Genomic DNA, 26,616 nt, shown 5'->3' on the forward strand with positions numbered 1-26,616 from the left:
CTTTTAATCTGGTCCTGTGGCTTTGAACATGAACATTCCAATTAACTCTGGAAGGCAATCTTGACCTGGTAAACTAAGAAGGGAGAAAAATGAATAAGGTCGAAGAGGAATTGAAAATTAAATAGCATACCTTTATGTCTAAGTCTCACAAAAATTCTCATAGATCTCACAGAGAACCTCTGAATCACTGACCAGAGATAGCTGGAGTTGCTGATAGGTTTTATTTCTAAAGTCAGAACAAAATTGTTGGCAATAAATTCTCCATAAATAAAGTTTTCCCCCCCATTCAATTACATCCAGTTCTTGGAGGCTGCCTAGAGAAGTCCCTTCAGTTTTCTTGGCAAGATTTTTCAGAAGTGGTTAGGCCAGGGGTAGGCATTACTTCTTTCTTAGGGCCGAGAGAAAGTGACTGGCTCAAGATCACCCAGCTGTCTTTGTGCCTAAGGTGGGACTAGAACTCCCAGTTTCCTGGTTTCTAGCCTGATACCTTACTATACCAAACTGCCTGTTATGAATAAGGTATCTTGCAATATATTAGCTCTATTCATTGGAATTTAATTTGCATAAAAGTGCTGGTTGGATGCCCCCCCCTCCTCCAAACTGCAGAAATGACAATTTGGATACACTTGAATAGTACACATACCCTGAAAATGCAAGTCTATGGCTATACGTGCAAAGAAAGGTATAACTTTGTATTTTTTTTGAATGTGCAAGAATGTTTGTGAATCTGCAAGCAGGAAAGTCCATCAGCTTGCATCCTTTTGGAAAACAAAAATATGCATGTTTGAAGAAACTGCGCAAATTGAGGTAAGAGCTGGATATTTCAGTTGTATTATTCTGGGCACAACTGTACTAATTTCATAATAAAAATCAGTACATTAGATGGGGCATTTAAATCACACTTCTCTGGGTGGAACTCGTGAGCTTATCAGGAACATAGGCAATTATGGGGGTAACTCACTTTGGCCTTGTTTCTACTTTTGCTCCATGAGCTACACTGGGTGCAATTCAAATTACTGACTGGTACCTTTAAAGCTCTACAATAACATGTGACCAGAGTAGTTGAGGGACCATCTTACTCCCATGACTTCTACTCTTCCCATTAGGCTGGGCAGGAGGGGCATGCACTGGGTCTCTTCTATTGGTGATTGTCATCTAATGGGACCCAGGAGATGTACCTTTTCTGGAGCTGCTCCTGCTGTCTGAACACTATATCACCTGAGATTCACCTGACCCTGACTCAGCTCACCTTTTGAAAAACCTTGAAGACTTGGCTGTTTTACCTGGCAGGTGGGCCAGGAGAGTAACTGAATCCACACTATTGGTGAACGATATGTTCAGGAGTCATTTTGTGCTAGCTTGCTGGAACAGTATTTTTTATTTTTTTTAGTATAATTTGTATTTTTATTGTGTTTTAATTCCCATTAGCTGTCCAGAGTCATACTGGTGTGTTGGGAAGTCATATACATTGATATACAGTAAGTGAAAAATAACCATATTGATCAGGTATGCAAATCATGTTACAGAAACTCACATACTATATAATTCTGACAAATGCTTTTAAAATAGATCTGCTGTGGAGCTGTGATTACTGAGATGTCCTTAACCCAGAATTTCCCATGCTCACCTCCTCCATGGTATGCAACTGCAATACATATTATGTTACATACTAGGGCTGGGTGGGTTCATGCAAAATATTAAGTCAAACTCAGGTTAATTTATTATGGCTGATGTGGTTTGGCTCATACACCTTGCTAAGACAAAGGATGGATTTCCACAAGATGATGAATAATTAACTATCCAAGCCCATTTTAGCTTAATATAGCGAATGGGGTGAACTCAATCATTAAATGCATTTTTTTTTAAAAAAAAAAATCTCCACTCCCACTTCAGCCAACTTCCCCCTAGATTGGAAAATAAAATTCCTTTTTCCTCCAAAATCTTCCGTCTTGATTTTGCAGAGATTCTTCCTGGATAAAGATGTAGAAATGCAAATTTCTGGCCCAAGCTTCGCTCCCCCTCCCTTGTAATTGGCTTGGATAACAATAGCTAGGTTGCCATATAGAGGATGGAAGCTTGTCTTGGCAGCCGTGGTGTAGGTGGCTTAGATTTCCTGTGATGCATCCTTTTGAAGCAGAGCTACTGAGTTTCCTTCTTCATCTGAAGAAAATCACATCTTTTATGTGACATCATCCTCAACCCACCTGGCTCATCAAGAGATTACTCAGGCAGTTCCTTCTTCCCAAGAAGATGCTGCCCAATCAGCTGCCTTATTACCTTAGCCAATCAGCTGGCTCAGAGATGATGTCATGGTGTGAACTTGGCTGCCTGGTGGATGCTAAGTGGATCGATCTTTTAGCATCTCTCCCTGAACAGAAGCAAACGAGAAGCTGGGAGCGGCTGAACCAAGCGTTGGACTTAAAAAGAGGTAAGTGCAGCAGGATTAAGAAAGGGTCCCATCAGGAACTGGGCTGGGCAGATGGAGGAAAGAATAAATTTTCTACCAAGTGTAGAAATGCTCTCTTGAGACCTGGATTTTCAAAATGAGGAATGCAATAGGGGGCTAGGTACAGGCAAGACTGTGATGGGCAGGATCCATGAATATTACTCTTGGCTTTTAGAAACCAGCACTTAAGACTCTGATTTCTTCTGTCTTTCCATCTTCAATTGCCTCTTTGCATATCTTACATAATGTCTGTTTTAATACTTAAATAAACATATTCTGTCTCTGTATCTTGCTTTCCTTTTATTGGTGACATCATTCTTCCATCTCTGAATATTTAATACTTTTTTCTTTTTCTTTCTATGCTGACACTGAATATGTAATCAAAATAGATTTATTTTCTTTTTTCTTCCCTATCTTTAAAGTCCCTTGTCCCTCCTCTTCCTTCTTAACACTTTGTTTTATATCATTGTGTTTTTAGCAATTCCCATACCAAGAAATAACTGCTTCCTATTACTTGTTGTAATATGTGCAATGCACTTCACATAACCTGATTAGTGTTCTGTGATGCAATATAAAATCTGAAACCCTCGGGATGTTGGGCTGAGAGAGATCAGTAATTTTAGATCAGCAACATTGTGGAAAACAGCTTCCAGACAGTAAAGTCTGGTGACACATTGAAGACAAACATTTATATGACAGCAGCTTTCATGAAATAAAATTCATTTAGAGACAATGCCCCCATTCTGTGTGAGTTTATATATTTAATAGATGCGTTAATCTTAAATACCACAAGATTTCCTCAAAAGGAGAACATGGGTATTACCACAGAGACAAATAGTGTTGTTTTGGAGATCTTTTATATCTAGCCATTTTTGCTCTGGATGGAGGCACTTTTTTGTGGGGGCCAATGGATAATTGCAGAACATTTCTTTCTTCCTCTTCACAGCTGTTTCTTCTCTTGAAATTTGCAATGAACTCACCATGATCCAGACAAACTAACAATGGGCAAGGTTGCTTTTATGGCACAATGCTTTCAGAGGGCAGGAAAGAATAGTTGAGTTAACTGGATGTGGAATTCAGGTTCCTGAAACATCCTGGCTTTCTCTCTCTCTTATTTCTTTGTTGATAGAAAGTTTCTTGTCTTCAGCCTAGGCTAGCTATTGCTGAAATCTCAGAAATCAGAGGAATGGCTGCATAAAATTTCCTGTGGTCAAGGGGAGGGCTGCTTTAGTAGCTTTCTAAGCCTGTTCTTACCCAGCAAACCCAAGATTAACTCTCACCCCACCCCAAAGAGAAAAGCATTTGGACTTCTTCATGTCTGCAAAAAGAAATAGATTTTTAAAATAGAAATGGTCAAATCTGGTTGTGTTGGTAAAGAACCTAGCTTGCCTTGATGCAGATTATTTTCCCTCAAGGGGAGAATTGTGGATTTTTCTATTATAGATACAAAGTTAGTTCTGTTAATTTGGAAATGCTCTTTCTGTGACATGTGTAATGGCTACATTCACACATAGCACCAAGCCCTGGTTTCCTTAGGCTCAATGTTAATATTCATTGGCTGAATCTTTCTATAGCAATTGTTCTCCAGATTTAGTAGTCTCTGCCTACTGCACCCTCCCATCCCCAAAAGTACCTCCAACTGCCTAGGGACATCAGTAGACTATTCCAAAGCCTTTTGATTCCATTTCTGGCTGGAACTTTCCCAATTCATGACATTTTTACCCCAGATTTCACTGATGCAGATCAGCCCACTTTGAGTTTATGCTTTTCATATCTTGAAAGTGCTTTGATTTAGGATAAAAGATGAGGGAGCATCAGGGCTTATCATCAGTCAACCCTCAGAGGGGTTTTCTTCCCGAGGGCTCTGTTTTAACCATCATCGGACAACCTTGGCAAATATGAAGCATTACAGTGATAAAGATCCTGGGAACACGTGCAGAGTGCTTTCCAAATAGCTCCAGGGCAGAAATGAATGATTGAAAATGACAAGTGCACACATGGGATGCTTTGATTGGCTATAGGTTTCCCAACAAGTCACATGTTATCAAATGCAGGTGGACAGCAAAGGTAAATCTTTCCTACCTGCACTGAAATTCCTCCCATGTAGATAAAAGCAATAAAAGCAGATTTCTGTGGCATGAGGTAAGTCAGCATAGCATGTCCAGGAGCATCAGCATCAGCACCAACCCTTTGCTCTCTTCTCCTTTCCTTTATGTTTGCAGATAATGTCTTTGCTACAGGTAACCTCATGGCAGGAGAGCCATCTTCCTCCCCTCACTGCTTCCTTCCTTTTGATTTCATTGGTGGTATCAGAAGGGAGACCAGCTCTCCGTCTTTTCTCCCTCCTAGTCAGTTCTTCAATTGCTGAACAAAAACTGCAATTATTTGTCAGGGGTGGGCAGAGTCTTGCTTGGAAAAGGGAGAGATGCCAAGTTATTGGTAAAAATAGAAATGGAAATGAATACCTGTGTGATGAACCTGTGGTATATATTAGTAATGGTGGCTTTTATTGTAATTTTTAGAAGAATAAGAATCAGCATGTGAGCTTTTTCTTCCCCTCCCACATCTGGAGATGAAGGCTGAGAGGCCTCTCCCACTTCCGATGGCATTCATCTCAAATGGGTGTGGATGGAATAGTTACTGAAGGCGGAGCAACAGCTGTTTTCTCTTTAATTTTTTTAAAAATATTTTTGTGTGGAAATCGATTCGCTTCTTTATTACCCAACCCTGGGGTCCAGCCACCACAGCTCTTAAATTCATACAACAATCACCAAATTAAAAAAACAAACAAAGTCAAAGATAAAAGAAAAGGCACAGAGCAAAATCAAAGTAAAGGGAATAGCAGCGTAAAGATCTAAAAAGTACGAATGCAGGTTGTTGGGTTAAAAAAAAGAAAGAAATGTAAAAGATCACAAAAGGGAAGAAATATATAGGATTTCACTTGGCATTAAACATGACACGGTGGAGATTCTTTTGGGTTATGGCTGTGTATTTGGAAATGTCTGAGCACTTAGTTTCAGGAGAGTGAAAGGTGTCCCAATAGTTAATGAAATATGCCCATTTTGTACAGATGCAAAATGTCTGTAAGTTCTCCGGCTTGTCATTTTTGGACAAGGCTGCAGTGTCAAGTCCTTACCGTGCCCTCCTCTTTCCCCTCCTCCCTGCCTGCTTTCAGCTGCTGTGAGCTCATCCCACATTATACAGTACAGGGCTGTGGCTTCCGCCTCCCTCCCTTATCGACGAAGCGCCACAGCATGCCTGGTGGAGCCATTGGAAAGACAGCAGCACTTCTCTTTGCAAGCCAAGGGCTCACTCCCGTGGGTTCGCCTCTCAGCCAGCCCCACACCTCTCAAACCGGCTTCTTGATCCAAGCGCTTTCCCAGGAACCAAAGCAGGGGGTCTTAGCAATAAAGGGGAAATAGCAAAGAAAGGCTCTGGGCAGATCGCAGCCAGTCCCCAGAGCTGCCGGTGAAAGGATTGAGCGCATGATCTCCTAACAAAGGAAAGAAGAGCCGTGGATCCTGGGAACCGAATAATGTCCCCTAATAGGTCTTGGATGAAAAGGAAGGGGGCTGGTGTGAAGACCCCACTTTTAGAAACTGAAGGAAGAGGAGCGTTTTGAGATTACAAGATAGGCAGGGGGAGGTGGGGATAGAGACGGGGAGACTTGTGATGCTGCGAGGATGAGAGGAATGAAGTTTTGTGTGAAGAACATGTCTTCCAAGCCGAGCAGCAGGAATTCTTCTGAGATTGCGTGCAAACTCCACTTTTTTTTCATCAGGAGGAAAACCCAGTCAAATGCTAGGCGAGGCTTAAGATTTAACAAGAGGGCTTTGGGGTGTTGTATTTGTTAGCTGTTGTAATTCAAGCAGGTAAAAACAAAAATAAATTATTTTTTAAACAAGCATCAATCCTAAGAGGAACTCTTGTCTTTCTCAGTGTCATGGCCCACTTCTGGGAAGAAGTTATTATGGGGAAGGGGGAGGGGGTAAGTGAATTTGAACATGTGCTTCCTCTCATAAGAACAATCCTCATCACTTTTGGGAAATAAATACAACCGACTTACACAATGTTTTTTGGGAGCAAGCAATCAGCCCTGGAAATGCACCCCACCCTAGTTTAGCAAATTTAATTTTCTGAATTGCTGAGTTAAAATCTAACCACCTCTTTTGACCTCTAGTTCTGCATTCCATCATTCTTTTGTGCTTGCGTGGTGCAAATATTCTGTATTCAAGGAAGTCTAGCTGAGAATTCCAGGCACTTTTCACAAATGGATTAATACAGATTTTTTTTAAAGAGTGAGAATTACGTATCTCCTAATTGTTGAGAAAAAAACATCTAATAATAACTGATGGTAAGTTTTTATTGGCCTTGTAGACACAAAGTCCAATCTATGTGTCACCTATAGAAATGGATTAAGAGTTCCTTTTCCAACCTACAATCACTGTAAACTGGGAAGTTTCTTCTTCATTGCTGTAACCTATTGGGTCTCATGTAATTAGTGAGTGGAATGATCCTTATGGTTTCACAGAAGCTGTGTTAAATGGGCAAAGAATGAATGTATGGAGCGCTGCTTTTTTCCAGAGTTTCTTGCAGCAGCACCTGGAAGTATCCATGCATATACCTAAAACTGGCTATTGCTGGAAGCAAGGCATTAGTCTACATCTTATGAGAAGGACTGAATCTAAAACATCTCTTGTGTTCCACCTGTATGTCTTGTTTATACAGAAAGGAATGATTCTTTCAGCTGAAAATTTAAATACAATATCTTAAACTGGCTTGACTATAAAAAAAATCTGTTTCCAGTTTTTTTGCTATATTCCTCCTGCCCATCACATTATGATCTAATTCATGTAACCATGGTTTGATGAATAAATTGCAATTACAATCCGCTGAATTTGCACATATGCTAGGCCATTTTATGATTCAGCAGCATACCTGCACCCAGTCTGCTCTGTTTGCCAGCCCTTGTTCAAGATCTCCACAGATTTCTTAAAAAGCAGAGACCTAAATTGCTTCTGAGTGGAGCAGTTCCATCTGCTATTTCTTCTATTGAAAAGGTCTATTGTCTGAGCTGCATTCTCCCTCCCTGGCTGTGAGAGCTGTGTTCATGCAGTAGAGTCACCCCAGACATGGTGCCAATGTGTTCCAAGACCGATTCAAACTCTCAAATGGCCCCGAGTCAGCATTGTTTAGTGTGCTGCTTCTACTTCTTTAAAATAATCTCTGCAATTTAATTAAACCCAGATACCAGGCTTGCTACAGAATAGTTCATGTATTTACTTAAAGAATTTATATGGCTGCCCGTGGCTGGCTAGCAAACATCCAGAAAAGTATATTATAAAGCCTCTAATCACAAAATGAAAACAACATTAAAGTAACCATAAGACAATAGCCAGGGCACCATTACAGACTCATAACACAACTATACTTACAGTATATTGGCTCAATATCCCATCCAAGCACCTGGAACACTGCATGTCAGTCATCACAGCCTTTCAGAAGACCAAGAAAGTTGGGGTCCTCTGGATCTTGGAGGTCAAGCTGCTCCATACCAAGTGTCACATCTCCTAGGTCCCATCAGATAATATTGAGCAGAGGGGGCCTGGAATATCCAAATTCTGTTGTGTCTGGTGGGATGAACAGAAACCCTCAGAGAGAGGCGATCCTGCATGTTATCTATCCCTATGGCATGTAGGGCAGTGATTCTCAACCTTTTCTTCCCCACGGGCCCCCTTTAAATATATTTTGTGGCCACAGACCATGGCCATGGATCCCCAAGACTTAAGGTTTAAATCATAACATTTCTTCAAGCCTTCGCAGACCCCCTGTGATGACATCATGCCCCCCCAGGGGTCCGTGGACCACAGATTGAGAAACACTGATGATGAAAAGATTAAAGAGCCCTTTTTATGCTTTACTTATTGATCTTTAAATGTATCAAGTAACAACTAGGGAAACAAGACAGAATTTTGAATTGCCCATAATTTTGATGCATCTAAGAGTTGAAGAAGTTTAGAACTTCCGCATCAAAAGCCCTGCATTTCTGGTGCCATCCCTCAAGTAGAGGTTATCAGTTAGTGAAACTTAATCTTAGCAACTTTAAGATATGTGGACTTCTACAGCTTCAAATATGGTCTAGGGCAGTGATGGTGGCGAACCTTTTAGAAACCGAGTGCCCAAACTGCAACTCAAAACACACTTACGTATCGTCGGGTGCCGGGTGGGCATGGCCCATTGGATGGGTGTGGCCAATTAGGTGGGTGTGGCCAATTGGGTGGCGTGGCCCATTGGGTGGGCATGGCTGCAGTGATAACAGCAGACTGGGTGGGACTAAAAAGTTCAATCAATCAATTCTAACTTTGCGAGATCTTTTTTGCCCCCGCAAGACATTGAAATTGATTGATTGATTGATTGAACCTTTTTTTTTTTGCACAGTGGAGGCCTAAAGCGAAAAGGTTTTATAAAACCCAGCTGAACTAGGACTGGGGCGATGTCATGTGTGCTCACAGAGAGGGCTCTGCTTGCCACTTGTGGCACGCGTGCCATAGGTTCACCACCACGGGTCTAGGGAATTTTGGGCATCGACAAACACTAAGTTAAACTATTCATATTCCAGCAGACCAATACTGGATCATTTCACAACATATTATACTAGACTAAAATAGGGCTGGGTCCTTTGTCGTTCAGGGTTAAAACAAGGAATCTATGCTTAAACAGAACATAGGAAAATTGGGAAGGCGATACAGAACTGGACAGAGTCTAATGTCCGCTGGAAGGATTGTGAAGCTGCTGGGGTGGACAGCTGGAGATCCTTGTGGGAAATTAACTTTTGAGCATGTGACCTGTAGTGTCTTGCATATTGCATCCCTTTGCAAATCCCACCCCTTATTTCCTGAAAAGGACAGAAGCAAATTGAAATTTACCCTGTGCTGCTTTGTCTTTTGCTTGTCTCCTCAGGTTGCAGGCAGGCTCTCCTCCACCGGTTGTGATCTTCCCCCTTGACAGCCACCAAAGCAGCAAGATACTAAGAACAGCAGACAACATGACATTGGCAGGTATGGGAATGCTGGCAAATTTGCTTCTGCAAATCCTTTCAAAGGGAAAGAGACATTCTCACAGCTGCAGTATAGTGGTCATGCACTGGTTTGGTTGTAAAGTGGTCAAAGGGGATGGTATGTGTGAGTGTCCTGTTTTTCACTCTTCCCTACTGGCACCAGAGACCTGCTGCCTCCCTGGCTTCCAATGCTTTAGTTAAATCCCCAAGGAAGATCTCAAGAGTAAAGTTTTCCCATGGGATGTTTTATCAGTAATGAAATGGGCGTAGCTCATGGGAAATCCTGTCCTGGAGAAACCACTGAGGGATTTTTTTTCCTCCCATGCTTAATGGAATTCAGTTCAATCGTCTATTTTCTCTCCTTGCAAATTAGCTGAAAAACTTCTAAAGGCTATTGGGCATCTATTTAACTAGTTCATTTGTCTCCATATGGCTTGCTTTTTTGGGGTCTTTTCCCAGTTCCAGAACTTCCTTTTAAGATGCGGTGACCAGATGTGGACACACAACATTTCAAGTGCAACTGAATTATGAATTTGTATAAAAGCATTAGCAGAACTCAGCATCTGAAAATGAAGCCAATAGCAGCTCTTCCTCTTCCTCTCCCCCTCCCCCTCCATTCCTTTCCATATCTGCCATGAAATGAGCAAGGAAGCAAAGAAAACAAGGCCAGGAACAAATGCTAGTGAAATTGCAAATAATTCCTCCTTTTTTGTAATTGTGTTTTGCTTTTTTTTGTTTTCCCATAGCCTATAAAGAAAAAATGAAAGAGCTCCCCCTGGTGTCCCTCTTCTGTTCCTGTTTCCTCTCAGACCCTTTAAATAAACCATCTTATAAATATGAAGGTAAGTAAAAACTCATATTGTTGCCAAGAAAGCTGCAGTTATTACTGAGGGAAAATGCCACTCTTCCAAGGGTTCTGTGTTGACCTCAACACAATGTATTGTGGGTGACAATTTATATTGGATTATATTCCAGTAATTATTCTGTGTTATTAAGATAGATAATGCAAAAATGAAATATGAGGATATATATATATATAGAGAGAGACATTCTAGGATTCTGTAACTGGATTCACAAAATGCACTTAGCACAAATTGGATTAATGAATTAAACCAATTTTCTCTCATGGTATATGGAATAATAAACTATCCAGAACTGGATTTGCAAAAAAAAAAAAAAAAAAGAGTTAACTGACTTTTATATGTTGTTCCAGTATAGCAGCTAGATTTCTAACTGAACCAATTAAGCGAGTTGTGTGAATTTAACCTTTAAGAAGAAATATAATATTGCTTCATTTTTATCTTTGGCTCAGTGCCATTTTCCAGCATGATGAAAGAACAGGCACCAAAGAAAGGATTTTTCACATGTTGATTTCCAAACTTGGAAACCTTTTCCTTTCATGTCTACTTCTTTGCTGATGAATCCCATCATGTCTGCACCAGGGTTACAGAGGAAACCTCCGACCCCCTGTGGGATACAGATTTCCAGTAGTTTTCTCTGTGGCCTAGAGAAATTATGCCCATTGCTAGTTTAATTGCTTCCTGGCATACTTATTCTTCAGCTTTTCTCTCCTTTTTGTTTAGTAGACACTGTAGACTTGACCTGGTGTGTCATATCTGACATGGAGGTCATTGAACTCAACAAGCGCACCTCAGGACAATCCTTTGAGGTTATCCTTAAGCCACCGTCCTTCGATGGAATCCCTGAATTCAATGCCTCCCTGCCTCGACGGCGTGACCCTTCATTGGAGGAGATCCAGAAGAAGCTAGAAGCTGCTGAGGAGCGACGTAAGGTGAGAAATAGTTTGTATCTGCATGATATCCACAGTGCAGTTAAGAAATTTAATGGGCTTTATGGTAACAGCAAGCCACCTCTTTGGATAGTAAAGCCTATTATTCACTCCTTCAAATCCATTGAGCTAACCATCCTGTTTTGAGGATTCTCCCTATCATTCTGCAGAGTAAGGGCTTTAGTCTTTGCCCTTCCCAATGGCATCAACCTTGACAAATAGGTGCAGTGTTTCTCAACCTTGACAATTTTAAGGCATGTGGACTTCAACTCCCAGAATTCCACAGCCAGCAGTCAGAGCTGAAGAAGCTCCTTGGATGAGAAGCGAAACATCTTCAAAGAAAAAAAAGAAAGTCCAGTTGCCTCATGAAAAAGCATCTTTGGGATAACTATGACCTGGATGACCGAGAATCTCCATAGACATTTAGCTCTCCAATTGCTTATAAAGCAGTTCCATCAAATGGGCTGATCTCAGGAAGAAAGAAATTGGTGGTGCTTTCCTGGTTTCAGATGATTGATCATCCATTAGGAGGCATCATTCATTTATCCTTGTTCCTGCCTGACCTTAATAGGTAGTCCTGAATAGCTTCTGGACTACAACTGTGGGGGAAAGAGATGAATGAATTCTTTTTCTTGGCTCAGCTTTTCTCTTGGATCCTGAGTTAGCTCTTTTTCTGTCCCATTGATCTTAAGGAGTGATCTTTGTCCACTCCTTTCCTCTTAGAAATATTTTAGGAAATATTTTGTTAGAGCCCTGGTTCCTTGTTTGCTTACAGTGTATCTACTGTTTGGGCTGGAAATTAGATCCAGGTTAACAAATTTAAAGTTTGGAGTGGCTTCCCAAGAGAGGGCCTTTTCTATGGTAGATTTGTTAAATCACAGGAGGTATCTCAGTTCACTTTCAACAACTCTACAGGCATGTTTGATAACCCCACTCTCAACAAAGCTTATGCAGAATGTAATGTGTTCCTGTAAAGGCAGGTCTTAGATCATCCTGCATGAAACCAGAGATGATCAAGTCAACCTCCTGAAAACCGAGTAGAAAAATCGATTTGCACAAAGGAGAAATTGCTAAATAATGTATTCATATCTGGGTGTGTAGATATGAGTAACCCTTCTGTGTTACTCATGTAACAGATTCATTCATGTGGTCAGTACATTCAGATAGCAATAAATAAACCTCTCTTTTTGCCAGTATCTAGGTATAGCTTTATTTGGCAAGACACAAGCAAATAATACCTTCAAGTATCTTTACCTGATGTTTGCTTGAAAACTTTTGCAAGATTACACAAGCATAGAATTTATAAAGAAAAGGAAAAGAACAGGAAAAGTTTCAAGTGTATGGCAGGAATATAAATATGTAAGGTAACTGTAAACTAAATATGTAAGGGAACTGTAAACTAAAGCTTGGATTTCAGAGAAGAATCACATATAGGGCTAAACTTAACCACCTCACCAACTTTGCAATGGCTTCCTCAGTGAGGTATCTTTTGTGCCATCTTCGTTGCATTTTTAGCACCAGGCAAAGACGTTATACTTCTTCCTAGCTTTTAATCATGAAGGTGGCCATGAAGATGTAATCAAACCTTGCTTATTTTATACGCATTACAGTAGGGCTTAGATCATGGAAGCCATCTTAACTTTTTTGACCGTTCCTTAGGGAGATGCTTGATAGTGCTTTAAAGTATGTTTCTATTAATTTTTTCACTCATTGTTTGAATTGTATTGTAAACCACTTTGGGATTTGTGTTAAAATGGGAAATAGTGTACAAATAATACATGCAGATATTTTGTCTAACTGAATCATCCCAAATTGGGTGCCATGGTTTGCTACTTATTTCTGGTAGGAGCTGAAAGAAATGAGGTTCTTTCAGATCCAGCTTTCACGTAGATTTGCTATACTGAAAGAGGCAGAAAACAAAACTCTGGGCAAATTCTCTCATTTTTTTTAACCAGGGGAAGCAATCCATCCTCCTTAAGTGTTATCACCAGGCTATTGACAATATTTTTTAAAAATGCTGTGCTGTTGTCAATAGGTTACTTGTTTTTGCACTACATGATCTTCGAAAGGTCATATCTGATCCATCTCATTATAATTACTTGACATTTTACAAATTAAAAGCCAAGCTAGCTTGCCTGAGCTGCTGGTTAATTGTATTCTATAAAGTACCCCTTACGATACATAGAGGGAAGTAAGATCCTGATCTGCAAGGGAAACTGGTATAAGTTAAATTGAAAGACTTTGTCCCAACTGTGTTAATTTGACCATAAAGAAAAAGGCTGGGGATATAAAAAAAAAATCTGCATTCGTGACCCTGAACAGGTTTTCCTGCTATATTTAAGCATTCAGCAGGTGAAAGAAAACTTTCCAAATGTATCTTGATGAACACAGTTTACAAAAAACAAATGTGGTTGGAAAACTGAGATTGATAAATTTCAAATCCCTATAAAGCAATTGGAAATCCATCTTCTTAGCCATTCATCAATTTAATAGGATACTTTTGGACTACAGTTCACATAATCCTAAGCCACCGTGGTTAGGTTGGACAAAACTTAAGATTTTAGAAAAGGAAAAGAAGGAAATAGCAATACATTTTGGGGAATGCCATCTATCCCAATTTTAAACCAGGCAAAGTAGAAAGTTTCTTATAAAATGAATAATGCATACCTCATGCTTATATATTGATATTTGTACATGGAGTGTGCATGACATATTCCAGCTGTGTTTGGGCACATTCATCTATTGTTGCAAAGCTCTTAGCAATAAACAATTTTGTTTTTGAACCAGAGCAGGAGGCAAAACTGCAGAAATTAGCCAACTCTGACATACACAGCAAACAACCTACTGACTCCCAGTACTGATTTTTGACTTTTCAACAGATTGTCTTTGTATCATCAGCAGTTTAGATGTGGGAATTTCTCTCTTTATGAAGTCACCAGATCCAATCTTGTTATCAATGCAAAATAGCCCAGTGAAGCATAGATTTTATTAGCAGAGATTTACTTGGAGCCTGCTGTATCTAACCTAGGATCTGCTTCATTGTCCTTCAATCAATGCATCCTATATATGTGTATCATTCTCATATTATTCTATGGATATAGTACCAGGAAGCAGAACTCCTGAAGCATTTGGCAGGAAAACGGGAACACGAACGAGAAGTCATCCAGAAAGCCATTGAGGAGAACAACAATTTCATCAAAACTGCCAAGGAGAGGCTGATGCAGAAAATGGAGTCCAACAAGGAGAACCGAGAGGCACATTTAGCTGCTATGTTGGAACGTCTTCAGGAGAAGGTGAGGGGCCCACACTAGTAAGGATGGAGGTGGAAGGTGTGGGTTGCACTGGATCAAGACATGTGTGCTAACCAGTGCTTTTTTTTCAAAAAAAAAAAAAAAAAAAAAAAGGTGCCGGAACTCACACACGTCATACAACCCACCTTGCCTACCCTACAAGGTTCCATCCCAAAAAGGTGCCGGAACTCCGTTCTGGGCGTTCTATGACAAAAAAAGCCCTGGTGCTAACTACAATGGGTGTGAAGATAAACAGGATCACTCCTTTCTCAGGATTATTATCTTCAGTTCAAAGTGCTAATAGACTCTGAAGGCCCAACAGGTGTATCATGTGTGAATCCAGTAATTGTGCTTCTATGGTAGCCAACTAGATGTTTCTAGGAACATGTTAGTCGTGGCCCTGTTCCCCATGTTTCTTTCATGGTCATTGATATTCAGAGATATGCAGCTCCTCAGGAAGACTAGTGGAAGCCACTGGAATCCTATGCATGAGCTGCGTGGTGGCCTAGAGGTGGAGCAATCGGGAAGCTGTGAATTTGATCATAGCAGCAGATATTTCTCTCTCTGGGCGCAAAGAGAAAGTATCTGCTGTGAGCTCTGTATAGACATCAGGAAGGGCATCCGGCCAGTAAACACCAGAGCTCCTTTCAGTCACCCTGACTCCACCCCAATGCAAGAGATTACAGGGTAGTTAAAAGAAAAAAAAAGGGAGTCCTATGCATGAATTTGCTTATTCCACTAAGTTGATGACTCTAGCCACATCTTGTGATGTCTTTTTTTTTTTTTTTTTTTTAGGATAAGCATGCTGAGGAGGTCCGGAAGAACAAGGAATTAAAGGAAGAGGCCTCAAGGTAAAGAGGCCCTCAGGCAGAAAACAATTTGAACTGACGGCTCTAAGGAAAGATGGCAGCAGGCGGCAGTACATGGTGGAGGCTGCCTTAATGCAAAGTGTTGACTGAGGAACTGGGATTGTCCTCTGCTTTCGTTGTTTGTGAATGTAAAGAATTGATGGGAGAAGCCATCTCGTGTGTTTCAGGGAGGGAGGGGGACATAAGGGGAAAAGGAAGCTGTGAAGAAGAAGTGTGCATATCTGGGGAGGGAAGAGGGTGGGCATGGATCAGAAGACACCCCCCCCAAACAATGAGATGATTTGTTGTTTGTTCCCACATGGGTCCTTCTGAAGATGGAATCCAAATACTGGAGGGGTAGTAAGAATACCAATTTTGGAGGGAAGTATTCAAGAAGGGGTGGGGGTGGGCTGGGGCAATGAACAAAGAAAGGTAATTTGGTGATGAGCCCAGAGCAAACAGAGGAAGTAAAATCACCTCTGGGGTGAGTGTTGTCTTGTGTGTTTTGCCATTGTTAGTCCCCTGTGTGATAAAAACAGTCCTCATTTCTGTGTTCCTTTGTAACTTTCCATCGTGTCTCTTAACTCCAAGGTATTACAAGCCTGGTATTGCTTAACTAAAGGTGGCCGGGTGCTGATTTTGACCCCATAGGCCTCTGTTTTAAAAATAATTGTAACAATAAATGCCTTTTGCCAGAGATTGACCATGGTCAGCTATGAATATAATTTCTCCTGCTTTTCCATTCAGACCCGTAATGGAGAACCAGGTTCTTTGAAGGACAATGAGTTTAGGACAATTGAAACGTTATTTCCTTGGGATAATAATAACAAAAGAATGTTTGTATGGATACCTTCTCAAGTAGACACTATGAAACTGTGTGATAAAACAAACAAGCATGTTTTAAACACACACACACATCTGACTTCAGAATTTAAACTATCTTTATACCACTAAGAATCTGAGGAGTTTATTCATAAAATAAGACTTTGAGATTTCATAAATTCCCATCACTTTTACACACCAGCATTTTCTTCAGCTTCACAACATTCCTCATTAAGAAGCTTGTTTGATAAATTGCTTTTAGAAAGAAAAGCCATCCCTTGAAGAACATACTGCATTTGATAATGGAATATTCAGCATCATTTTTAAGGAATACATTAATAAGGATGGATTAATAAGGCACTAGGTTTGAAGAAATGATTTTAAAACCATACAGCTGATTTGACTGTGGGAAAACAATGTTAGCAGAAAGGAATATATGAATGACAAGATGGTAGGACTAAATAGGGTGCTTAATTGCTTTTTTTAAAAAAGTTTTTTATTAATAAAACAATTAAAACAAAAAAGGACATGACATGACGTTCCAGTATATATAATCCTAACAATTCGTTCCTTATCATATTTAAAGTTCTATATATACATCTCTCTCTATATATATATACATATATTCCCCTATATAATACAATATTATACAATCTCAAGCTTATTTTTCTATATATTAACATATAATTTTATATACCACAAACTTAAACTTTAACTCAAAACCCGAACAGTTCTTCTTGACTCATACCAGCAGTAAAATTTGTCCCAGATTCCAAAATAGTCCGTTTCTGTCTTGTCCTTTAGTTCCATAGTTAGCCTGTCCATGTCTGCACACGATAAAATTTTTTGTAGAATCTCTTCTTCAGTAGGAATTTCTTTGTTTCTTTGTTTCTCCAATTTTGTGCATAGGTCAGTCTGGCGGCCATGAGGATGTGTAGCATTAGGTAGAGTGTCCCTTTATCATATTTTTGTATGGTAATACCAAGTAAGAAGAGTTCTGGTTTTAGTTCTACCTCTGTTGTTAATATTTCTTCTAACCATTTTTTAACCTTGTTCCAAAAAACACGGGCTTTCGGGCACTCCCACCACATATGATAATATGTCCCTCTTGCCAAATTACATTTCCAACATGTAGGGGAAAGGGTGCTTAATTTCTTATTGCTTCTCAGTCACCAAGGTTGAGGAGGTGCAATGGCTCAGTGGTTTAATGATGCTGGAGATGGTCTTTACTCCAACAGTTCAAGTCCTAACTCTGTGTAATGGGGTGAGCACCCATCATTTGCCTCAGCTTCTGTTCACCTAATACAGGTGTAGTCAACCTTGGCTCTTTTATAACTCGTGGACTTCAATTCCCAGAATTCCTGAGCCAGCCTAGCTGGCTCAGGAATTCTGGGAGTTGAAGTCCATGAGTCATAAAAGAGCCAAGGTTGACTACTCCTGACCTAATAGTTCGAAAGCATGTTCTATGCAAGTAGATAAATAGGTACTGCTTTGGTGGAGAGACAAATTGCTGCTCTGTGTAGGCAGTCAGATTCCTGCTGGCTCTGAACCCTCCTGATTGTGCGCCTGTTTATGAGGCAAGTCCAGGGAAGGGAGAGCGCCTAAGATGGCGCCTCAGGAAGAGCTTCTCATCTTTCTTTCTAGTGCGAAGCCAGCTCACCCTCCTGTGGCACACCTTGGGAAGCACACAAGCGTATTCAGCAACACAGATGGCAAAGTGGCAGCCAAACTACTACTGTACACTGCAATAGCATTGTGGTTTCCTGGTTAATATAACAATGCCATACGCTAACAACAGCAGCAGCAGCAACAACAACCAGGGTTGAGAAACACTATGCTACACATTTTGCCCAAATGGTACTCCATTCTTTGCAATAGTGTTGAGGTGTTCCTGTTTGTGAGATGCTGGGTTCCTGCACATTCTGAAGCACAATTTCTGGATAAAATCTGAAGGATGTACAATCCTAATATTTTATACTACCATAAGGGCTTTCAGTTTTTGTGGTCTTCAAGCAAGAGAACCAGTGTACAAATAAAATAAGAGATGAAGCTAGGTTGGTGAAGATAATTCTTATGTCTTCTCTAAAACTTCAAGTAGAAAGAATATAGGCTGTTTTTGTACAACATAACTTGGTTAAAATATTGTCTGATTTGTAACTCAAGATCTGAGTGTAATCATGTTTATCTTTCTTAATGTAAATATAGTACATAATCTATCTACCGATAACAGTAACCAAATTGATTATGACGTGCAAATGCAACAACTAAACCATAAATTGTCTTCCTCAAGCATGTTGTGTGAACCCACATAATTGGATTATTTTATTAAACCATAGTTCAGTGAAATCAATATGTTGTGCAAATGCAGCCATAGAGGTTTTTACAGCAGCTCCCTTCTGGGATGTTGTATACAAACCATTTATACTTCACTGTGCAATGTTTTCTGAGTTAAAGACTGCAGTTTGGGTTGAACGTCCTGTTAATTTCATTCATTGACGTATCAGTTAATTAAAATGTAATCAATCCTTTTATCATTAGGTCACATTTAATAGCAGCACTTAGCAATAGCACTTAGACTTATATACCACTTCACAGTGCTTTACAGCCCTCTCTAAGCAGTTTACAGAGTCAGTATATTGCCCCCAACAATCTGGGTCCTCATTTTATTGACCTTGGAAGGATGGAAGGCTGAGTCAACCTTGAGTGTGTGAGATCTGAACTGCCAAACTGCCGGCAATTGACAGTCAACAGAATTAGCCTGCAATACTGCATTCTAACCACTATACCACCACACCACCAAATTATAATCTGGTAAAATACATCAAAAAGCTTGTGGGAAGCACACGAAACCCTGTGTGCAATGTATAACTAATTCTTATGGAACAGATATCAGAATATACTAAGGAGAACCCTGCAAACTTGCAAAACCAGAAAACAATCTTTAGGAAATGAATTTTAAATGAATAAAATTCCAAAACCCTTACAATGAACATTAAGCTTGCTACAATGCAAGAGAAAACTGACATTGTTGTTGCAGTGAATAGCTAGACATTAACAACTTGGTAGATGCTGTACATTGAATTAAAAACTTTTGTGCACCACCATGAACAATAAGCAATGACCAATGATTATTGAAAGGTAATCATACATATTTTGCTGGAATTTCCAAGGCACAGGAGAATATTTCTTTAAAGACATGTCCGAGCATGTTACATAGCCATTCCTAGTGCTACAGCTCTCAGTGGGAATACCATTCCTAATAGCTCTGAGAGTGTCCAGCTGCTATGAAGTTCCCCACCTCGCTTCCAGTCCCCTGATCTGATCAATCTAGGTCAGCTACCTGCCTGCCATTCTTCTCCCCTGTGAAGCAATTCCCCTTGCTTGGCAGCAGATGGCACTGTAAGCAAGCCAGATCTGCATTTGCACTTTTTCCTAAGCATTTTTTTCTAGCTCCCTGACAAGGCCTAGCATTCTTCCCCATAGCACAGTGATGGCGAATCTTTTAGAGACCGAGTGCCCAAACTGCAACCCAAAACCCACTTATTTATTGCAAAGTGCCAGGGCCGCATCAGCATTATGGTGCCCTCGGGGGGGGGGCGCGGCAGGGAGGCTCCTCTGAGTGCTGCTTCTGGCACGCAAAACCCGGGGGCACAAAAATGGGCCACCGTGCTGCAAGAGGCAAAAATGGCCACCACCGCGCCGCAGGGTGCAGATACAAGATGCTGCACCACATAAGAACGGGGCATGGCTAGTGAGTATCATGCAGGCACTAGCCCCGCCCTATTTGCAGTGTGTCAATGCTCACGGCTCCGTGTGCGCATGCACGCATGTAAAATGCTTCCCCCTCCCTTTTCTTCCAGTCCACCAATCGACAATGGTTGGTGACCTCTGCTCTACCACCTCTACTCGAGCTTGCTAGTCGGCTGCTTCCCCTCCTTTGTGCTGGGCGGAGCTCCTGCTCCAGGTGGCGGTGGTGGCCTGATGGACCTGCTACTGGCGGCGGTGGTGTGCGTGCCAACAGAGAGGGCTCTGAGTGCCACCTCTGGCACGCGTGCCATAGGTTTACCACCACTGCCATAGCACATTGGGCTAAGCTCCTCTAACTTCGGGTTGACTATCTACCCAGCTTGTCAATGCTTACTTCAATCTATCAGCAGACAGCACTGGATGTAATAATTCCCTAGAAATCTCAACATCCAGAGGACCACTGATAGTGTTCTTGATTCTAGGCCACCACAACCTCCAACCATACAACCTCCAGTTACCTCCGCTAGTGAGACTAGCCTTGCTAATAAGACAATAGAATAAAAAAAATAAAGCCTACTCTAGAAGCTGCCACCCCCCTGCAGATGTTTATAAGAAGCCACAATTACATTGCCTACATCATGACATTATTGCATGGGTGTACTGTCATCAAGGATTCTTAGGGATGCCTATGATGAACATGGCTATCAGTGATGGCCAAATCTCAATAGGGAGAGACTGCAGTTGTAGCCATCTGATGCTGGAATTTGTCATCTACTTGAGATGAGATAAGCAGATCCCAGTTACTTCAACAGAACAGGTTGGAAATGTGAGCTAGGTGTTCTTGAGGGTGTAATGATCCTTATCTTTCCAGGTATATTAAACTACTCCATCACACCCCATGATGTTCTTCAGATAATACCAGCCATTCTATCAGTGAAAAAAGAGAGATCGGGGGAAAATGTACTTCTCCTTAGTAGTCTTGCCAGAAGCATAGATTTGACTAGTATGCCATGATGGCTGAGAACTGACTAAAGTTGAGTTCTTAGAACATACTTAACTTGGTTATTGAATTTTCAAGCCAACTGAACTGTAAATTAATCAAATAGGTTGTGTTTGCACAATACGCCACAACATAAAAATCTAAAGTTGACATAACCTAAATTAGTTAAGTTGGATGAACATAGGAGGAACAGACAAAATCTCCATCTTCTCCTGGATGAACGCATGGATGAACGTCGATCAATGCATAGCACTGACTCTAACCTACAGTATATCCGGGGGGAGGGGGGGGGAAGTGGCACAGGGCATGCTTTTCTTGTGGAAGATTTCTGATTTAATCTGTCCTAGAAAATCTACTAGGTATGACTGGAGATCACATAGACCAGTGTTTCTTAATCTTGGCAACTTTAAGATGGATGGACCTCAACTCTCAGAATTCCCCATTCAGCCTTGAATTCCTTACACCTTAAAGTTGACAAGATTGAGAAACACCGACTTACGTTGTTATTGTAGCACAGGGGTGTCAAACTGCCGGCCTGCGGGCTGGTTTCATCATACCAGAGCCACGCCCACCCCATTGCCGGCAATGGCAAAAAAGCTCCGATACGTCGTGCGACATCACGTGACGTCGCAAGTTTGACATGGCTGTTGTAGCACCTCAAAACATCAGTGGTGAAGTGATGTATAGATGAAAATAACTGAGAAGTTCTGGGAATTGCTTTCTACGCAGATGCAGCTTTTAACCTAGAGATCTCTAGATGTTATGAACTACATATCCCATCACTGCAACCAAAAATGCCCAGATAATGTTCATAGTGATGATTTTTAGGGACTTAAAAATGAATGCATTTGGAAGGTACTGTACTGGAGAAGAGTGTTGGCATTCTTGTTTGAACAAAAAATAGCACATTTGTTTTCCCTAACAAGGGTCATCTTGGAAGTGCCCACAAATTCCCTAAATGCTGCTGCATTTGATGCCCTGGCCATGGAGGCAAGGGCCAGTTATGTAGGAATAAGGCCTACTGAAGCTTGGCTTTGCATTATTTCCCGTTCATATTCTACGCAGCATTGCTATACTTAATAAATGGGGAACATAGAGTTGTTGGACATGACACAGAACATGGGGGAAAAATAATTCTTTCAGAATGGATAAAATTATCAGGAAAAACAAATTGCTGCAAGAAATCAATGTGGCACATTCCCTGAGCAAAATCTGGGGCTCAAGTCTTCTGAGCAATCCCCTTAAAAGCTGCTGGACTAATTATGCATTGGCTACCTGGAGTTTGATGGATCCTGAACTGTTCCACTTTTAGGTGAAAGCTTACCTAAAACATTGCCAAGAGTTTCTGCAGAGAATGAAAGAAAGAACAGTTGTGATGCTCTATTCTGGCAGTTAGATGCTTCTGATAGTAGGAAGCTAGGCAAAAGAAAAAAAGAAGAAGCAAAAGAAAGCAGAATCTAAGAAGAGCATTTTAAGGAGAAAGTATAAATTAATTTAAGAGGGATATAATCTCCAGTGAGATCTTGCTATCTCAGATCTGTAGTACTTCTTGGTACAGGTGGACCTGTTGCTTAATGACTGTTTGAAGTTATGAAGGACTCCCCCAAAAAGTAGTTATGGCACAGATTTGAAGTTCTGATGGCTGGCCCCCTCCTGGTCACATGATCACATTTTGGGCACTTGGCAACTGGCCCCTATTTACAGCTATTTGCAGGATTCCATAGTTATGTGACCATGATTTATTTATTTGTATCCCACCTTTACTATTTTTACAAATAACTCAAGGCAGTGAACATATCCAATATATCTTTCTCCTCCTATTTTTCCCATAACAACAACCCTGTGAGGTTGTTGAGCTGAGAGACAATGACTGGCCCAAGGTCAACCAACTGGCGTTCGTGGCTAAGACAGGACTAGAACTCACTGTTTCCTGGTTTCTAGCTTACTGCCTTAACCCCAAGACCAAGCTGGCTCTTTTTAGGATGTTTTCTGCCAGAAACCAGTGTTTACTTCCAGTTTCCAGGGGAAAATGCCCATTGCAGATAATGGGTGCACTTTGCAACCATGGCCTTTGCTTTATGACCGTGTCATTCACTATATGAGCATTGCAAATTGGGTGTGGTTAGATGATGACTTGCTTAACAACCGTCATGACTGATGACTGTAAATCCGGGCTCAATTACAGTCATAAGTCAAGGACTACCTGTATACCAGATCACCTCTATCAGCGGAAAATAGGACCATCCAAATCCCATTTATTTTAGGGGGCTAGTGTGGTAGAATGGACCCAGGTGAAGGCTTATGCTCAGATTTATTACTAGAATTCTGAGATTGGTGATGCTTTTATGCTTGGTTAGAAGCAACTGCTTTTACGCAGATGAAGGATGCAAACTGCAGAGTTATGCATTCAGACAGTCTCTATAAACAAATTTTGAATTCTACTGTCTGGCAAAGATCTATGAATCTTAATAACAGACTGTATTGTTTCTTTCCAAAGGGACCAAACATTCATCATCATATTGAAATATTTGCCTTTTCCTCTCCTCGGTTGGGGGGAGGTTTCTATTTTTGTAACCTCCAGTCACCAACAGCATGCCTTCCTTTCTAAACAAATTAAAGGAGAGCTATTTTTCATTTGTAGTTTAATCAGCAAAAGATGATTGAATTGTTAAGAGATAATTGTGATTAGTGAAGCTAAGCACATAGTTTTGGTTTTTTAAAAAGCTGTTTGAGCTTTCGACTATGGAAATATCACTCAGTGTAATAGATTAATTGATCAATGAATTCAAAAGCAAGTAATTAACTAGGTAAATGGAATAGCATTATAGAGAATAACCGCGTTGGAAGGGATCTTGGAGGTTTTATAGCCCAACCTCCCACTAGGAATAGAAGACCAGGCTTATATCAAGCACTTTTCAAAAAGTTATTATTAAAAACTGAGATCCACCCATTGGAATTAAATATAAAATAGTAGATTAGATGGGCAAACTTATACTTACAAATAAGGCAAAACTACCCATACTATTTATTTACTTATTTAATTCATTAATATTTACAAATTTCCATTCCCATTAATTCCAAATGTCTGTGGATAGAGATACATACTTATACATTGCATACAATAAAACCATGCGATCAGCAGGCTAAACAATCTGAAAACCTTTAACAGTCATGAATAAAGACTTGTTCTATAGAGAAGGCCACATGATGGAAAAAGACAGATTTAACTGGGATGAGACCTGCAAAAAGCAGAGAGTACAGGATAGAATCTATAGGGTTAGGTTATTCTGCAGATAATTTAGACCTAAATCAAGGTGTCCATCTTAAAAAAGTCAAGATGGCAGCTGCAATGTGTAATTTAAGCTCTTCTGAATTTCATGTATGATTCGCCTATCTTTCTTGTTCCAGCCCACATTTCTATTACATTCTGCTCCTCAAATCCAATCCAGCCTCAATGACTATGGAGCCTCATCAGAGCCTTTGGATTTTGGGTATTGTAGCTAATTTGCTTTGATTTCTGCAAGCCAAGCCTAATGAAACTCTCCCCATGCTCCCAGCCGTTACCCAAAATCTGGGTGGCCACTAGAAGGCAGCAAAGCAATAAAAATAGTATTGTCGGGTGGTGTTTTTTTTGTTTTGCCACAACAGAGAGCCTGCTTACCTGCTTATCTGGCATGAGAATCTCGGCCACAGTAGCGTTTTTCATCCTTGTCAACTTTAAGATGAACTGACTTTATTATTTGCTTGTTTGCCTGTTTGTTTATTTATTTATTTTTCATATTTCTCAACCGCCCATGTACCTCATATCTGGCTGGGGGAATTCTAGGAGTTGAAGTCAATATATTTTAAAGTTGCTAAGATTGAGAAGCTCTGCCCTAGAGAGTAGGCAACTATATCTTGTAGATATTCCTGCTGTGTTTAAGGATTTTGGGGAAAAAACAAAAACAAAACAGAAGCGTCCTTTAGAGAACATTTACGTTGGTCTCAATGCACAACATGTATATTTTTATAGTTTGGGAACATTTTAACATGTAGCCTGCCCATCCTATAAATCTTCTGTATACACTGAAATGGATAGTTTGATCTACAAGTAAGTCATAAGGGGGAATTTACATAGCCCTAGCTCTGGTCTGCAGTATCTCAGCTGGCCCGGAAATAAGAGCAGCCACATTGCTTTTCTTAAAAGTCATGTAAAATTACTATAATAGTTGTACTGATTGTAGTATTAGCAGCAAGTTGCAATTCAGTTTCAGCAAGCCATGAAAATAAGAGTTTGGATCACTATCCTGCTGGGTCTCTGAGTGGTGCTTGAAAGGGGAACAGGTTAAGTCAATAGGATATTCAGGGGTAGTCAACCTTGGCTCTTTTATGACTCGTGGACTTCAACTCCCAGAATTCCTGAGCCAGCACAGCTGGCTCAGGAATTCTGGGAGTTGAAGTCCACGAGTCATAAAAGAGCTAAGGTTGACTACCCCTGGGATATATGATAGAGTCCCTCCTTCAAATGAATGAGAAGATCTTTCTCCAACCTTTAGGAAGTATGTTCTCTGCCTGCAGACTACCAGGTAAAACGTCCTTGGAGACATATTTGCGGTTTGTGGCCTGCCCTGCCCACCCGGGATCATCTCTAGAAGAAAAGGAGACAGGCTGGTTATGTTGTATTCCACACAAAGATGATTCCTGAAAAGAACAAGACAGTCAATTCTACCAGCCTTTTGGCTACCTTAAGTGAAAACAAGCTGATAGAAAAGGGAGACTGATTCAAAGGAATACGAGGGGCTTATTGCACTTGATGGTCTCATGGCACTATAAATAGTGCAAAGTTCAGCTTTTTTTAAAAAAATAGAGAAGCCATCTGCCTCCTTCACTGAGAACATCACTTTCATCCATATTTTCATGCTCCACATCAAAAGTGGTGCTTTCTGATATGTGCTGGTGCAGGCAATGCTGTCTGGTTCACCTGTTGTGAGTCATTTCACTGTAGGCTCTTTTGCACAGTGGTCTTTTCTTCAGTCATTGACTGAGGCCCTCCATGGCCATATTGCCTTGAGCTACTGAGCAGTCCTCTTCTAAGGAGACTGCAACTAGGAATCTCTTTTAGTTTTTTGCACTTCACTGGTGGCTGAGCTTTTCTTTTCTTTTCTACAGATTCACAGATAAAAGAGTGAGACAGAAGACTTCATTTTCTTTACCTGTGTGTAGTTGATAAGAGTTTTGCCACTTCTCCTTCCAATTCAAGTGCCTAGAACAAGCATAAAACTGTGAAGCCTCTCCTTCCCTTTGTAGCCAGGTTCACTAGTGGAATGCTGAAAGGATAAGACTGTGTTTTTTCTTAACCAAGTTATATTGGTAAGAGTTCTGACAGTTTTCCCTTCAGCTCTTCTTTTTAACTGGTTTACTAGTGGATCTACTTGAAGAGAAGGTGTCAAATACAAGATGGGAATCAAGACTGGGCAGGAGGGTCCTACAAAAGGTCTATCAGAAGAAACTGTATGTTCCCAAAGGCCCTGCCCTCTAAAAAGAAAAGCAGTTGATACTTTTTTTCTTGGTTACCAGGTAAGTAGGAGAATCTACCAACAGAAGGGAGAGGACAGGTGCTATAGTAAGTGTGGTCTGG

At 40.6% G+C, this 26,616-nt stretch overlaps 1 protein-coding gene across 2 annotated transcripts; it reads left to right on the top strand.

Annotated features, from left to right (window-relative positions):
• The first annotated feature begins 9,476 nt into the window (after window positions 1-9,476).
• STMN4 (stathmin 4) lies at window positions 9,477-15,442 on the top strand. 2 transcript variants are annotated; one of them, XM_015819994.1, is made up of 5 exons: window positions 9,477-9,504; window positions 10,250-10,345; window positions 11,087-11,295; window positions 14,394-14,585; window positions 15,378-15,442. In XM_015819994.1, exons 1-5 carry the CDS (start codon window positions 9,492-9,494, stop codon window positions 15,435-15,437), a joined length of 570 nt encoding a protein of 189 aa, XP_015675480.1. In that variant the 5' UTR covers window positions 9,477-9,491; the 3' UTR covers window positions 15,438-15,442. The 2 variants fall into 2 exon arrangements, with proteins under 2 accessions (XP_015675480.1, XP_015675481.1); XM_015819995.1 differs by having other exon boundaries at window positions 11,090-11,295.
• Window positions 15,443-26,616: the final 11,174 nt, after the last annotated feature.

This window comes from Protobothrops mucrosquamatus, unplaced genomic scaffold, assembly GCF_001527695.2.
Source record: "Protobothrops mucrosquamatus isolate PMUCROS unplaced genomic scaffold, P.Mucros_1.0 scaffold1038, whole genome shotgun sequence".
NCBI classification, from domain to species: Eukaryota; Metazoa; Chordata; class Lepidosauria; order Squamata; family Viperidae; genus Protobothrops; species Protobothrops mucrosquamatus.

Bases quoted from the DNA above. Each gene is read 5' to 3' on its own strand.
- STMN4 (XM_015819994.1), top strand. The intron at 10,346-11,086 runs GTAAGTAAAAAC...CTTTTTGTTTAG, and splicing joins ACCATCTTATAAATATGAAG to TAGACACTGTAGACTTGACC. The intron at 11,296-14,393 runs GTGAGAAATAGT...CTATGGATATAG, and splicing joins CTGCTGAGGAGCGACGTAAG to TACCAGGAAGCAGAACTCCT.